Source organism: Clytia hemisphaerica, unplaced genomic scaffold (genome assembly GCF_902728285.1).
Source record: "Clytia hemisphaerica strain Z4C2 unplaced genomic scaffold, Clytia hemisphaerica genome assembly, whole genome shotgun sequence".
Lineage (NCBI taxonomy): Eukaryota > Metazoa > Cnidaria > Hydrozoa > Leptothecata > Clytiidae > Clytia > Clytia hemisphaerica.
In genome coordinates, this window is record NW_027103598.1 from 1,135,733 (window position 1) to 1,151,858 (window position 16,126).

The 16,126-nt window shown below is 34.8% G+C and overlaps 1 protein-coding gene and 1 non-coding gene across 2 annotated transcripts; both read left to right on the forward strand.

Moving 5' to 3' along the window:
* The first annotated feature begins 6,503 nt into the window (after positions 1–6,503).
* Positions 6,504–15,316, forward strand: LOC136801861 (uncharacterized). Its single transcript, XM_067058523.1, has 6 exons — positions 6,504–6,620; positions 6,966–7,254; positions 7,740–7,841; positions 8,074–8,255; positions 10,654–11,395; positions 15,255–15,316. Exons 1-6 carry the CDS (start codon positions 6,504–6,506, stop codon positions 15,314–15,316), a joined length of 1,494 nt encoding a protein of 497 aa, XP_066914624.1.
* On the forward strand, positions 12,063–12,135 carry Trnaa-ggc (transfer RNA alanine (anticodon GGC)). Its single transcript has one exon. It is a non-coding gene; the product is annotated as a tRNA-Ala (tRNA).
* Positions 15,317–16,126: the final 810 nt, after the last annotated feature.

The following is a 16,126-nucleotide window of genomic DNA, read 5'->3' on the forward strand; positions in this document are numbered from 1 at the left end:
AAACAGAACCAGGTATGTAATAATTCCTATTTCATTTTTTGATATTATGCAGTGATTATCTGAATGAGTTCATTATGATCTTAAACATTCCGTGGAGTTTGCTTTGCGCAAACCACTCAAACAGAACCAGGTATGCAGTAATTCCTATTTCATTTTTTGATATCATGCAGTGATATATTATCTGAATGTGTTCATTATGATCTTAAACATTCCGTGGAGTTTGCTTTGCGCAAACCACTCAAACAGAACTAGGTATGTAATAATTCCAATTTCATTTTTTGATATTATGCAGTGATTATCTGAATGTGTTCATTATGATCTTAAACATTCCGTGGAGTTTGCTTTGCGCAAACCACTCAAACAAAACCAGGTATGCAGTAATTCCTATTTCACTTTTTGATATCATGCAGTGATATATTATCTGAATGTGTTCATTATGATCTTAAACATTCCGTGGAGTTTGCTTTGCGCAAACCACTCAAACAGAACCAGGTATGCAGTAATTCCTATTTCATTTTTTGATATCATGCAGTGATATATTATCTGAATGTGTTCATTATGATCTTAAACATTCTGTGGAGTTTGCTTTGCGCAAACCACTCAAACAGAACCAGGTATGTAATAATTCCTATTTCATTTTTTGATATTATGCAGTGATTATCTGAATGTGTTCATTATGATCTTAAACATTCCGTGGAGTTTGCTTTGCGCAAACCACTCAAACAGAACCAGGTATGCAGTCATTCCTATTTCATTTTTTGATATCATGCAGTGATATATTATCTGAATGTGTTCATTATGATCTTAAACATTCCGTGGAGTTTGCTTTGCGCAAACCACTCAAACAGAACTAGGTATGTAGTAATTCCTATTTTATTTTTTGATATTTATGCAGTGATTTATTATCTAAAAACACTGTGGAGTTCGCCTTGCGCAAACCACAGGCTAAAGCACTGGGCTTATTAAAGAGGAACACTTTCAGTATATTAAATATTTGTTTTTGATCTCTGTTCCTCTTTTTTCCGGACACAATCACGAAATATTGTTTTTAGCTTGTGGACACTCCTTTATCTTTATAGATAATTAATTAAAAAATGGCCAGAAGTACGAGTCAAGTGGTCGCCAGAAATAAAAGACGGCGACTTAACCAAAAAAATAGGAAACCACCTCCTGGCACCACCTCCACCACAAACACAAGAAAAAAGTAATCCACCAAAGCAACCACCTCCACTGATGAAACTGTAACGACCTCTACTGCAACCAGCAATAAAGTAGATGCAACCACCATGACAGATGCAACCACCATGACCGTTCCAGTTTCAACTGCCTCCACCTCGACATCTGCCTTCACCTGAACATCTGCCTCCACCTCGACACCTACCTCCACCTCAACATCTACCTCCACCTCGACATTTAACCAGCCACGCCACCGACATCCACGCCACCGACATCCACACTATCAATATCCACGCCAACAATATCCACGCCACCAAATCAATCAAAACCTAAACCATCAAAACAACCAAATCCACCAAAACCAACAACAAATCCATCAAATCAACCAAATCCAACAAAACAACCAAATCCAACAAAACAACCAAATCCATCAAAACAACCAAATCCATCAAAACCAACAACAAATCCACCAAGACAACCAAATCCAACAAAACCAACTCCAAAATGCTCACAACCAGCCACAAATTAGCGCTCAAACACCACCTCAAATGCTAATACCTCCAATGCTTCCAACTCAAATGCTGCCACCTCAAATACTGCCACCTCAAATGCTGCCACAAATAACACCACAAATACCGCCACAAATACTTATTTCATCACAATCGATGCAGCCAAGATTTTTTCCACCTCAAATACAATATTTACAGCAGCCACACATAAACTTTTGTTATGTTTGGAAACAATAATTTACATTAATATTTATTCATTTTACTTTATTTATTAAATTTGATTTATTTTACTTTGATTTTTCCATTCTTGGTCTTAAAAGTTTTAGTGGTCACTGAAAGATGAAGTTCAAAAAGGGGGCATAGAGAGAATTGAGAAGGAAAATCGTAAAGACAGACTTTAATCCAACAACTGTACCCAAGTTTTTAGGGAAACGGATAAGTGTGAAGTATTTTGCAGATGATGAAAATGAAGAAGGGTGGTATGAAGGGTCGGTTGTGGCAGTCCTAGGTGACGATGAAATTGATGATGAGTGTGAATTTAATGTTGATTATGATGGAACTATATATGAAGAGAAACTTGTAAAACTTCATCGTAGAAACAGGGTACAATCATAGAAAAAATTCCTTATAAAGAAGTAGTTGATTCTAATTTCATATCAATACCAAAAAAAAAACGAAAGAAAAAAGTCTAATGTTCTATCAAATTTTTCTTGTTACTAATTATTTTTAATTGTTCAGATATTTTGTTAAAGGTTGGAGTAGAGCTGGTTGTTGGGGTGGTGGAGACCAGTTATTTTTTTTTTCTATTGAAAAGTTAGCTTATATGTAATGCAATATTCAGATAATTTTTGTATAATATTGTATTATTTAACAGAATAACTTAACTTGCTTACTAGTGCTTCTAATCAAATTGCGGAGTTAGCTTCATGCAAACCACTCTAAACTGGATTTGTTGTATAACGTGTGATATATTCATCAATAGATTTATGTTCAATATATTGATTTGCTTAGCACAAACCACTTAAATATTATGTTATGTATTTTATGATTTTCAATTTTTTAGTTTATCTAAGTAGTGCTACATTGAATTATTTATTTTCTCAATTCAAATTGTGGTGTTTGCTTTGTGCAAACCACTCAAACAGAACCAGGTATGTAATAATTCCAATTTCATTTTTGATATTATGCAGTGATTATCTGAATGTGTTCATTATGATCTTAAACATTCCGTGGAGTTTGCTTTGCGCAAACCACTCAAACAGAACCAGGTATGTAATAATTCCTATTTCATTTTTTGATATTATGCAGTGATTATCTGAATGAGTTCATTATGATCTTAAACATTCCGTGGAGTTTGCTTTGCGCAAACCACTCAAACAGAACCAGGTATGCAGTAATTCCTATTTCATTTTTTGATATCATGCAGTGATATATTATCTGAATGTGTTCATTATGATCTTAAACATTCCGTGGAGTTTGCTTTGCGCAAACCACTCAAACAGAACTAGGTATGTAATAATTCCAATTTCATTTTTTGATATTATGCAGTGATTATCTGAATGTGTTCATTATGATCTTAAACATTCCGTGGAGTTTGCTTTGCGCAAACCACTCAAACAGAACCAGGTATGCAGTAATTCCTATTTCATTTTTTGATATCATGCAGTAATATATTATCTGAATGTGTTCATTATGATCTTAAACATTCCGTGGAGTTTGCTTTGCGCAAACCACTCAAACAGAACCAGGTTGTTCTGCCGATTGTTATCTATTGCCGATAGTTGTCCGCCGCGGCGTAGGGCCCAGACCCCGGGTCCAACATCAGGCGACCATGGACAACTTTAGGCAATATCGAAAAGAAACCGATTTTTAATCGATTCGAGTTGCGAATCGGGAGTACGTTTGAGAAATCTGAGCGCGCGTGGTTGAAGCAGAAAAGAAAATGGCGGCATAAAGTTTATAGAACAATCATGAACAGTTCGGTTAAAACTAGTGAGAAAGGTATGATTAAAAGTTAGTTTCTCCATCATTATTTTACTTTTTAGTTTAGCTGTGAATCTATAATTGAATTCATTGGGGCTATAATTTAATTCATTGGGGGAAAGACTTATCCAAACAGAAATCCAACTTTACTTTTTAGATTAAGCTAGTTGACCGCCAGCAATAATTTAAATTCATTGGGAAGAGGTACTTATCCAAACAGAAATCTAACTAACCTAATTGAATCCAGAAGTAGCTATTATACTAACTATTGGTACCCGGCAGCGTCGCAAGCTGAACCCACTAAAAGTCCTTTAGGCCTTTTATTTCAGCACACGATCAATAAATTAAATCTCTTCCATCTCATCTCTTCCATCAGAAAATTGGTTTGATTAGTTCAGATAACTGGGTCTGGATACAGTTGTTGTTGTTTTTGTAGTACAACAAAAGGGTTGACTCCTTTTTATCAAGATTCTCTTTTTAGTCTAATAAATAAAATTGTCTTTGTACTATTGTCTTATTTTCAGATGACTTTCGTGGAACGTTTGAGGCCTTTCTGCATGGGATATCGGAAAGAAAAACAGCAAAGCCATAACTGATGCCAAGTACGACCAAATTGTTAAGGCATTAAATGAAGGAAGTACGCAAGACGATGCCCTGAAGAAACTCATGAAACGGAATAACTACAAAGTTATCAACTGCCCAAAGCTAGGAATTCAGAATGTCCTATTTGTACCTGCAGACGAAGAGGTAATTTTTGGTTAATATTCTATATGTATCAAAAGATCCTAAAACGAGATACCCATAGTTGGTCTAAAAGTCATTCTAGGCAATATCGTAACCTTTGGAAACAAGAAATGAAAAAGAAACTTATTAGGAATAATCAGCATACTTTACCCATGGATTGTGCATAAAAAATTACACAAACCCCTATAAAGAAGGGTGTCCGTACCGAATTAGATTTGACATTCATTAGACTAAGCTATGGTACATATACATTTGAAAACAATATTTTAATAAAATTAAGATAGAACATAACACATTTTTCTTTAACAAACTTTAAAGATACCCAATAGGTCACAATATCGTTAAAGCATGTGTTATGTTTTATTTTGATTTGATTGCACATCATAAGGCTTTTTATGCTTCACTTAATAAAATTAAGATATATACAGACTATTATTTTTACTTAAGGGATAACATCTTATCTCATCCTTCTGGCTTGAAACTCCATAATCATGTTATTTTATTGTGATCTGCAATTCGAAATAGACCTTTTTTCAAAGAGGACGTCCTGTTGAATAATTATGTAGTCCAGCCATGAAAACAATGATAAAGCCATGCATCATGCATATTGTAATAATTATGCGTGGTTTTATCATTGTTTTTCTGCTGGACTACATAATTATTCAACAAGAAGGTGGCCTCTTTGAAAAAAGGTCTATTGAAACAATCAAATTACTAAAGAATCAACTTGGTAAATATCAAATTATTGTGGGTCTCTCCGTCTTAAAAAAATAGTGAGAATCAAAAGGAGTAGAATAATGAGGATAAATTCATATACAACAAGTTTATTACAATGTGTTAGTCGTCATTGACCTTGGTTGCTACACAGGCGAATGACCCAGGTCAACCCATGCCATGTGAGGGAAATCAGGTAGTGAGTTCAAGGTCATGACGGGGTGCTAATTGAAAGCGTCTACAGTTGCCAAAATGGGCTTTAAAGCCTCCTCCGACTCAACCAAATAGAAAAGAAAAAGAAAACAATATAAGCATCGATAACAAGAAGAAGAAAAAAAATATCAAAGCTAAACTGACTGACAACTCCATGTTTAAAGGTCTACGGAAAGTCTTTTGGATAAAAGAAATGTATGATCTTGTCTGGGAAGCTCATGTTGAGGAAACTGTTCATGCTGGCGAAAAAAAAACTCTTGCAAATGTAAGTGGATTTCCATGTATAAACAATTGAGCTGTATTTACCTGGTAATGATTTTTATAAAATTTTATTAAACTTGAATATTCATGAAATTCGAAATAAACAAAAGAAATTACTAGTAGTAATGTAACGATTTTCACTGTAATTTTTCAGTTACAAAAATCAAAACATGAATCAATTTTGTATTACAGGGATAAGAGGAACTAAAGTTTTATGTATTTCTGTGCATTTGATGAGGTGAACCCAAAAGTTTTTGTTATATCAGGTCCACCGGATGACGAAAAAACACTCACCCCGCAGGCCGCAAAATAACATTTTTTGTTAAATTTCAAACCCAAAACTCGATTTTTTAAAGCACTCGTAGAAGTTAAAATGAAGGTTTTCTTTACCTTATGAATAAAAATATAGTTACAGAGACGATGAGTGTCCCGGCCAAACGAAAACGCAACAAAAATTTATATTTATGAAAAATGTGACATAGAATAAACGCGCAAATCAATGAAATTGTGATTCGAACGAAAGAAAAATGGAATGTGCAAAAAAGTAAACAAAACAGAACAAAAGACAAAAGTTTCCAACTCGATGAAGATTATTGCTACTGGAACGATAATGTATGAAAAAAAAATGTGGCCGGGTGACGACGAAATAAATTTTCACCGGGCCAGTGGTTTTTCAGGTCTCGTCTGATAATGTATTTGTAATGTTTTGTGTTTGTTTATTTTTTTACGTACTAAATATCATAGACAAGGAGATTTTCTACTATGATTACACTGTATTTGAATCTGGAAAATCTTAAATCATTCCCTGGAATCTTTTCAGAATTTGAGCTCTGATTATGGTTTCGTCCATCTTAAAGTTATACTTTTTGGTAATAGGTACGTGAAACTGCAAGCAATATAACAATGGAGGTTGTCAAATTCTTCATAAGAAATTGCATACCATGCGCCTTAAATAAACCACAGTTGTCAGTTTCTGACATAACACCAATTGATTCGAAGCATTTTATGGATCGAATGCAGGTATCATATCAAAATTTTCATAATTTTACTTTCAAGTTACTTAACAAGGTACAAGGTTTGTGTCAAAATAACAATTTGAAATAGGATTGGATATTCTTGGAAAAATGTCTGATAGCAATATTTTAGGGAAAGAAACTTTTGCAATTGGGCAAATTCGCAAGAATTTTGCATTTTGTAAGAATTAACTTTCACAAATTTAGCTTTTCAAAATATTTTACTGGAAAAAACTATTGTAATTTGTTCAGTTTTTTTCAGATTTTTAGAAAAGTAGATTTTCGCAAGAATAGAGTTATATAAATAGGATCCCAATTTTGTCTCCATGAGACTTTTGCTTTTCATTTATAGATTGATCTAATTGACATGACCCGCGACCCAGATGGTGAATTCAAATTTATTGGCCACATTGTGGACCATTTTGCCAAGTTCCATGTCCTGTTTGCTCTTAAAACAAAGGAGCCCAAGGTTGTCGCCAAAAACATCAAAGTCCGCTATCTTTCTTATTTTGGATTGCCAAAAATTTTACAATCTGATAATGGGACTGAGTTTGTAGACCTGATAATCAAGGCAGTTGTTCTTCTTTGGCCTGGCAATGCAAAAATTATCAATGGTTCAGTAGGGCACTCCCAATCCCAAGGTAAACTTTTTTATAGTTTTAATGTTACATTAGGCACTATTGATTTTATTAATTCATTGTAGACCATAATTTTCAATATTTTCATAGGTAAAAAACATTAGCATGTTTGAAGTAACTAGCATAGTTTCTGTGTTTAGGAGGTCTTAGGTTTCCCTGCACTCGTCGCCTGGGGGTCTTGAAATTTTAACTTAAGGGGGCTCTTCCTACATAAGGGTCAAATTTTTGGGTTTTAGAGGGGAAAAAGCCTGTGCTGGGACCTAAATAATTAGGACTAAAGATTTTAGGTGGGGGTTGAAAGTAGCAGGAACACACCCTTGCAAACTATGTCACAGTTGTGAACTATGAAACAGTAATTTTAATTGATTGTTGTTTTGGTGCACTGAACTAATTTCCAGAAAATTTTTTTGATAGTGATCTTTTTATCAATTATGAACAGCAACTTGATTGTTACGCATGTATCAGACCAAATTTTTTATTCATTTCAGGATTAAATGAACAGGGGAACTGTGATATTGAAAAAAAGATCAGTGCCAAAAGAATCGAACTCAAAACCAAAGCTTGGGCTGATTTGTTGCCTGAAATCCAATGTAGGTTTTTCTTATTTTAGGCAGTTCACTGTTCAGTTGTAATACCTTTGTCTCTCAAAAAAAACTTTGCAGTCTTCGAGACAGTAAAACGAGGGGGCTTTCTGCTAGGACGTATTTTATTTTATATTTGCATTATTATCTGCAAAAGTGAAGTATCTGGAAGTATGAAAATTTCAATTTAGATCTAAAAAGGTTTTTATCTAAATCTCATTTCATTTTAATTATATTTCAGATTCCATGAACACAACAGTTGTGTCAAGTATCAAAAAGACACCTTATTCAGCGGTTTTTGGGCAAAATCCCAACCGACTAGCCGCATTTGGTGTGAAATTTGAGAATATGAAAGAAGAGGAATTAGGTGAAGATATTTTTCAAACGCCCCTTGATACTCTTTCAGATCCCATTCTTGATGAGGTGAGCATTAATGTTTTGAAAACTGGATTTTTGCCAATTTATTTCTTGTTTTCTTTAATAACCTGTTGTGTGGAATCAGTAGGTCTCCACTAAACCAAAATACTTGATAAATTTTGAACAAATCTGAATGAATCAAAAAAATCAATTGACATCTGCCAAAATATTTTTTACCATAACATCCATGCTACATTACAAATTGACTTGCATACTGATGCTACATTTTAGGAAGAAAACTTGCGCGGAGAGAAAATTTGGTGGATTTTGCCAATATGCCGAAATATATCCCTGCCAAATTTAATTTTTTTTCACGGTTCCAGTGATGGGTATATTTTCTAAATTTTTACCCAGACTTTGAAACTTTTCGAAACCCATCGTCCACCAAATTAAATTTTGCCAAAGTTGATTTTTGTTTACTGATCCAACCAATTAAATTTGGTTAGTCTAAAAATCAGGGTAGCCAATTGGGCTAGGCTGTATGGTACCCCTGTTTTTACCCAAAATTTTGAAGCCTAGTGCTTTAATCAGCTTTAATTTGTGAAAATATAACACTAGAACTTTTTAACAGTCATTTAAAGAAATCAGATTAAAATTAGCTTTATAACTTAAGTTACTATAGTTATTCTTGTAAAAAGTATAAAGCTCCGTTGCCATCTTGTCTTCCTTCCTCTCACTGTATGAAAAATTACAGACAAAACTACTATTATGGTAAAAAGTACAGAATACTTTTGGATCCCTGACATTCGAACACAGACTCAAAATGAAAATCAGAACAATGGGTAATCCCATAACATCAAAGAATAATTTACGTTACACCTATGGTAACTTGGGATTCACACGTCTAAAAAAATCACATTTGATAATTATTATGTAATCAGAATGCCTTAGTTCAAATAGCAGAGAAAACCATGTGTTATTGTTAAGTTGAATCTTTGAATATATTTTGCGTCATAAATGAATAATAATATTTTTTCAAAGTTTCACCCCTGGTTCTAATGAGGACTATCATATAAAAAATAATCTTTTTTTCCTCTGGTCTGTGAAATACATTGGTACCTCACAACCTACCCCAATTGGCTACCCTGCTTTTTAGACCAAACTAATTAAATTTTTAAATTTTTGGGCCATCCGCCAAGTTAAATTCCCGCCAAAATTTCTTCCATTAACGTAGGTACATCACAAATTGACTTACATACGGATGCTTCTGGCAAAATGACTTGCATACTTGTGTTACATGGCAAAATGACTTGCATACTGGTGTTACATGGCCAAATGACTTGGGGACCATTCAAAAAGTACCTACGCTCAACGGGGGAGGGGGTATCCCTAAAAGCATACGAAAGCATACGGGGAGGAGGGTCTATGAGATGAAGTACATACGCTCGTAATCTTTTTAAGTGTTTTTATTGAGAAAAAACAAGACTTATGCATTGTTTTTCCATGCAATTATCAGAAAAAAATTTTTCGCCATTTTTTAGAAATGTAAATCGGGCGTTAAGAAATTCAAACTTTCTGATTCGAATGAGTTCTTGTTCGAATGTTTACGTCAAACTGTATCGTGAACAAAAATATCAGTTTTGACAGGGGGTATCTTAAAAGCGTACGTACGCCGAGAGGGGGGTCACATAAAGCTTACGAAAGCGTACAAGGGGGAGGGGGCGTCAAAAATTTTCAATTTTCAAGCGTTTGTACTTTTTGAATGGTCCCTTGCATCTGCATCACAAAAAGACTTACATACTGATGCTACCTGGCAAAACGATTTGCATACTGATACTACTTTAGGCGTACAAATTTTCGCGAGCAGAAACTTTCGGGTGGACGAAAAATTGCGAAATTCACGACATTTACTTTTGCGAATTTAACGAAAAAATATTTTTTACGAGCAGAAACTTTCGCGAATCAAGACGTAAAATTGATTCTTGTATTGGCTTGAAACATTTGCCCTATGACTTATTAGTCTTTTAGCAGGCTAAAAAGTGCCATAGAAGTTACATTTTATTCAAAGTTTGAAGTTTTACAGATTCTCTATTTTGTCAAGAATCTTTCGCGAGCATCAACTTTGGCGAATTGCCCTTCCTAGAATTTTTCAAAACATAATTTACTTCGCAAAAAGGACCAAAATTCGAGACTTACATACTGGTGTTACATGGCAAAATGACTTGCTGATACTGATACACATTCACAAATTACTTACATACTGGTGTTACATGACAAAATGACTTGCTGATACTGATACACATTCACAAATTACTTACATACTGGTGTTACATGGCAAAATGACTTGCTGATACTGATACAACATCACAAATTACTTACATACTGGTGTTACATGGCAAAATGACTTGCTGATACTGATACTACATCACAAAAAGACTTATTTTGGTGACCATCCTTTCTATAGGAGATCAACACCAACGATGAAGAGAGTTTTAAATCAACCTGCCCTGCTAGGAAAGCTATACGGGATGAAATTAAAACCAATCTTGAGCATTCACGCAAACTGATGGTTGCAAAGTACCAAAGACGGAAGGGAAAAAGGCTTGCTTCTTATAATGTTGGTGATCATGTTGCTGTGCTGATACCGGAAAAGCTGCGGAAAAAATCAGAAGTGAAGAGATTGCCTTGTCAAGTGCTAGATAAGGGAAGTAGCAACATTGAAAGTTATGGTTTGATTTGTGAATTTGGAATTCTGAAAGGAAGATTTACAGCTGCAGTACTGGAAAGATATCCAGGTCGCATTAATTATACAAGTGACGCAAGTTTGACGAAAATCACTTTGAATTTAGCCTCCCTGAATTTTCTTGGAAAAGAAGCTATACTTTGTCATTGCACCACATCTTGTTCCAACAACGTCTGTAAATGTTTTAAAGAAAATGTTCCATGCAAATCCTCATGCCACAAGGGAAGAAACGGAGACTGTAGAAACAGTGATACGAAATACAGATTGAGAGACACAATATTGCCTCGTTATGGTGGGCTTTACGGATCCAATAATGAGGTTTATCGATTCACCAACACCTGTTCTTTAGACACCTGGTTTGCTATTTTCAAATTCATTGAGAAAGAGATTCTGGCTAAAATTCAATGTGAAAACTTTGAAAACCTTATGCAGATGCTGTCACAAGACGATTTCACTGGTGCTCGTATACTTATAGCAAATATGAAGCAGATTAGTCCCACATTTCTGAAAACCATTTTTAAGCCCATTTTTTGAAAGCGTTGTTCAGGGCGAATGCGACAATATTGAATGTGGGAACCGCACAAGCCCTCGCTCCATACAGGAATGCCCTTCAAAGCCTCTAAAAATCCCAATAGAGAGCTACATTAAAGATTGGTTCTCGGGAGAATCCTACTCTGTGTGTGGTGAATCCATCAAAGACCCTCAGAGCGAAAGTGCTGTATATGAAAGCAAAAATACAGAAACAGGGTAAATACATTCTCCTATAGTGTCTGGTACAAGAAGAGGGGGCAAATTTGGTCTGTAATGGAAAGATGCTCAACTTTTTCATATAATTGAATTTGCAGTAATAGTTACTACATGGTAGTAAAAAGAGTCGTCCCCTAAAAAAATTCAGAAATAAAAGTAGGTACCGTGTAGTAAAAAAGGGTGCTGTTCCTAGATTTTTAGAAATATATTGAATATTGAGTTATTACCAGATACCATAATGTTTTTTTGCTTTTTTTGGATGAATTCTATATAGCTGTGTCTCAGTTCGTGGCGATTCCATTGATTCGTAGAATTCAGGTGCCGGATGGTGAACATTGAGCACGTCGCTCCCCTCGTCTACTACGAACTAGTGTAATAGCAACGAACCGATAGCGCAGTTGGGAGAGCAATCGCCCGGCAAGCGAGAGGTCGTGGGTTCAATCCCCACTCGATTCGTTACCTTTGAGAAAACTGGGAAGTACATTAGTGAAGGATCTGATGAATTCTATATTTGCTCCATATGTTTTTAAAGTTTGATTCTTATTCCTTTCAGACTAATCACGTATTGCTGCTCTGGAAACAGGCGATCTCACCGTCGAGTCGTTTTGGAAAAAGCCATACTTCTTCCCGTTTGCCTCAACCAGCTGGAAAGGCTTGGAACAAATGACATCCCAATCAATCTGGATATTGACGAGGACAGGAAGTAAGAGCTGGTTTACTTTCGAGGCTTTTGCAGCAAGCACGTTCTGTTTTTCTGTTTTCACATTAACATGTAGTTGGTAAAAAAATGTCTAGATACACCCTTTGCGTCATATATTAAATGAATTAAAGATTTGGTTACTGTACAGGAGGTACATAACCAGGAGTGGAGTATACGTCCTTTGTGGCCTCAGGGTTAAGAAAGCATTCGACACAACTGAAAAGTCTAGGTTAGAGAAAAAGACAAATTAGTGAAGGTAAATTTTTGAACATAGATATCGATTGCATGCTGTGTCAATGCATCAGAAGAGCCATTTCTCTGCGATCATCAACACAGGAGAAGGATGGTTTCATTACGATGGCAGACTAAATCCATGTATAAAGAGGCTATCGAGGTTCGAGATTCCCCCTGGGTTTACATTAACTTATTGTCTATATGGTAAGTTAGTTAGATTAATTAGTTTCTTTTTCTTTTACTCTACAAGATATAAAACTGTCGTACTCGAATAGCTCTAGGATTTAATACATTCCAAAAAGCCAAAAAAGTCCCTGTTACACAGTTTGAAAGTTTGAAAGATTACATTGCCATTTTTTTTATCTCCTAAACGTACAGGCTTCACAATGAAAGAATGTGTCCTGCCAAGCGATTTCCATACAGCAAAAACACACACCGGTTTTGACTCGGTTTTGACTCGCAACACACCGGTTGAGATCGGTTTTTCCCGACTTAAACCGGTTTAAAACGGTTGAGAAATCGGTGTCAAAGTTTCTAAAATTGAGTATCTCGAGCTTGTTGATTTTTACATACAAACCGGTGCAAAACGGTTTGAAAAGTGATCTCTACCGGTTTTGGAACCGGGTCAAACCGGTTTACGGAGCCGACAAAATCAAAACAAATGTTGATAAATTACAGAATGGAATGAAAAAGTGAAGATCCTATTGCGACATTAGGTTCCGCATTTTAGCCTGAAAGCATGAGCAGTTTGAGCTCTGACCGTCTCTTTCGAAGGAACCTTTTCTCTTTGACCTTCACCTTGAGAGGTAGAAACAAAAGTAAATAAATTATTACAGTGTGTTGTTGTCTTGGGGGTGTTTCGATGATTGAGCAAATCAATTTGTTGCTTGGTTTCTGTTTGTTGAAATACCATTAATCTGAAGTACAGTAAGCGTGTTTTTAGATTTAGTTAGTTCTAATTCATTCTGTCTTTGAAATGAGTTTCTAGCAGGGTCCAAGCAAAAAAAAAATACGAAAAGAGGCAGGATTGGAGGTCAACATATTGTTATTGATGTGATAAATTTAAAATTTAATCAGTAGCAAAAACTGTAAATTGTTTCAAATTACTGACTTAAATCCTGTGTTTGGAAGGTGGTTGGTTGCTGTCACCCAATCCTGAATTTAGGGAGGTGGGTCTGATGGTCTATCTTGAAGATTATAACATTTTGAATAATAATCTTTACAAGTTACAATCGTTAAATTTAAGATGAAAAAGCTTCTTCAAAAGTAGTTCCTCCCAAAATAATACCTTTAAAGCTTGGTACTCACTTGTTGAAAAAAGTGGCGTTCAACACTAGGCGCACACATTACTTTTCAGATCATCTATGTACTTACATGGTACTCACTGGGAGCTTTTTAGCAAAGAGGGATAGAGAAAGAGGGAAAAAGTGAAACGAAATCGAAAGTAAAAGCCAAAAATTACTAAAGAATTGAAAAGAATTAATCTTGTTTATATTGGCGGTGTCTTTGAACTTTAAACGCACATATCAAAGTTTTTTGATATGCGCGTTTAAATATTTTTTTCTAAGTTCGATAAACGCCGGTGTTTAACATTAAACGCAGGCGTAGAAATTAAACGTTGGCGTTTATTGAGTGTACTCACTAGAGATCTTATGGTTTTAGACGTGCGCGTATAAAGTTACACGCCGGCGTTTAGTGTTAAACGCCACTTTTTCAACAAGTGAGTACCAAGCTTAAGGGAACCTTTTTTGGTGAGCACTAATTTGACGAACGAACTAATCTAAGATTTTTTAATTTCGGCGAGAACTAATTTTGGTCAAACAGGAATTTTTTTAAACTTCGCCGAATCAAAGATTTTCTAATTTTGGTAAAAACTTATATTGGCGAATGGGCGAATTCCAGAAAATTTTTGTTACCCCCCGTCGGACGACGTGCATTTTTAAATTTTTTCTAGCCTCGGAAATAATTTTTCTTTTCCAGTGGTGGTCGGAAATTCCGATAAAAATCCATTTACTTTTCCAAAATGCATCGGAAATTCCACTCTTTTTTGCCTACGAGTTTAGAGCAGTTGAATTGAATTGAATTGACGGTACTAATTGGACTCTGTTAGTTATTCCCAAAGATTTTCCAACAAAATTATTCACAAGTAACATAATCTGACATAATGAAAAATTATAACTAATTGAACTGGACTAATACATGAATGGTGTCAAAAATAAACACTCCCATCCTGCTCAACTTGCATGAAAAATTTACAATTATAATCTGTAATGAAACTTAAACAAACAAAACTTCTAGTTTGAGTTGAATCTTAGAAAATAAAACTTTGAAAATGGTTCAGGTCAAGTAGATCTAGACTTTAGACGATTTAAAAAATTAGAAAACTTATTTTACCAGCTATTAAGCAAAAAAAATATGTTAACCAAGAATAATCCTGCTCAACTTGCATGAAAAATTTACAATTATAATCTGTAATGAAACTTAAACAAACAAAACTTCTAGTTTGAGTTGAATCTTAGAAAATAAAACTTTGAAAATGGTGGCAAATATTGATTTAAAAATCTGAGAATTTCAAATATGGATTCAAAAGTCAAAGTTTCTGGCTTAAATTAAATTAAATAACCTTTCTTACTATTTTTAGACATTGGAACAGCTACACATCATACACAAACAGCTACACAACATACACAAACAGCTATATAACATACACAAACAGCTACATAACATGACACAAACAATGCAAACGAGGATGCAGTTCTTTGGGAACTTATAGAGGTAAGTTTTTCTTTGAGATTCACAAAATTTAAGAACGAACATTACGATGCATCTTAATCTATAAAATATCACGGATACCAAACCTGATTAAAGAAAGTCAATTAGATTCAAACTATACTTGAAATTTCCAAATAAACCTCGTCACTGGTACGATTTGCATTAACTTTTCAAAAATAAAGTGGATTTTAAGCAGTTGACAAGTCAAAGGCAATAGGCTTATAACATCTTAATTCTTCAAAAGGGCTATATTATTACTTCTTTTTAAAACTTTACACCTATTTCTAGAAAACCCAGTAATATAAAATTGTTCTTGTAAAAAGTGTGTACTTTAATTAGATCAATTTTTTGCAAGATGGACTTTTTGATCAGATTGAAGAACAAATGCATTTTCAGTTTTTTTTGTTTTTTTTTGGACCCACTTAAGTCTTGCAAAAAGTATCAGATCAAAGTACACTCTAGGGATTTGAGGCTGGTGGTAGTTTGATGTGTTTTCGGTACTGTCTCATTTTCTCACCAAGCTTTGAGGCAACATGCCCTTTGTTGAAATCAAACCCAGGCTCAAGGTTAAACTCTTCCTTGAGCTGTGCAAAAACAATCCGGACACGTGCCTCGTTCAATTTCAACAGCCCATAACCTCCGCCTATATTACCAGTTTTTAATTCGTAAGCATGAAATTCGGTTTTCATTAATGCTAAGCCACGCAAAGCTATTCTCTCAACTTCAGTGCTCTTCAACTCT

Bases quoted from the DNA above. Each gene is read 5' to 3' on its own strand.
- LOC136801861 (XM_067058523.1), top strand. From the start codon at position 6,504: ATGGAGGTTGTCAAATTCTTCATAAGAAATTGCATACCATGCGCCTTA. The intron at 7,842-8,073 runs GTAGGTTTTTCT...ATTATATTTCAG, and splicing joins TTTGTTGCCTGAAATCCAAT to ATTCCATGAACACAACAGTT. The intron at 11,396-15,254 runs GTATACTTATAG...TACTATTTTTAG, and splicing joins AGACGATTTCACTGGTGCTC to ACATTGGAACAGCTACACAT.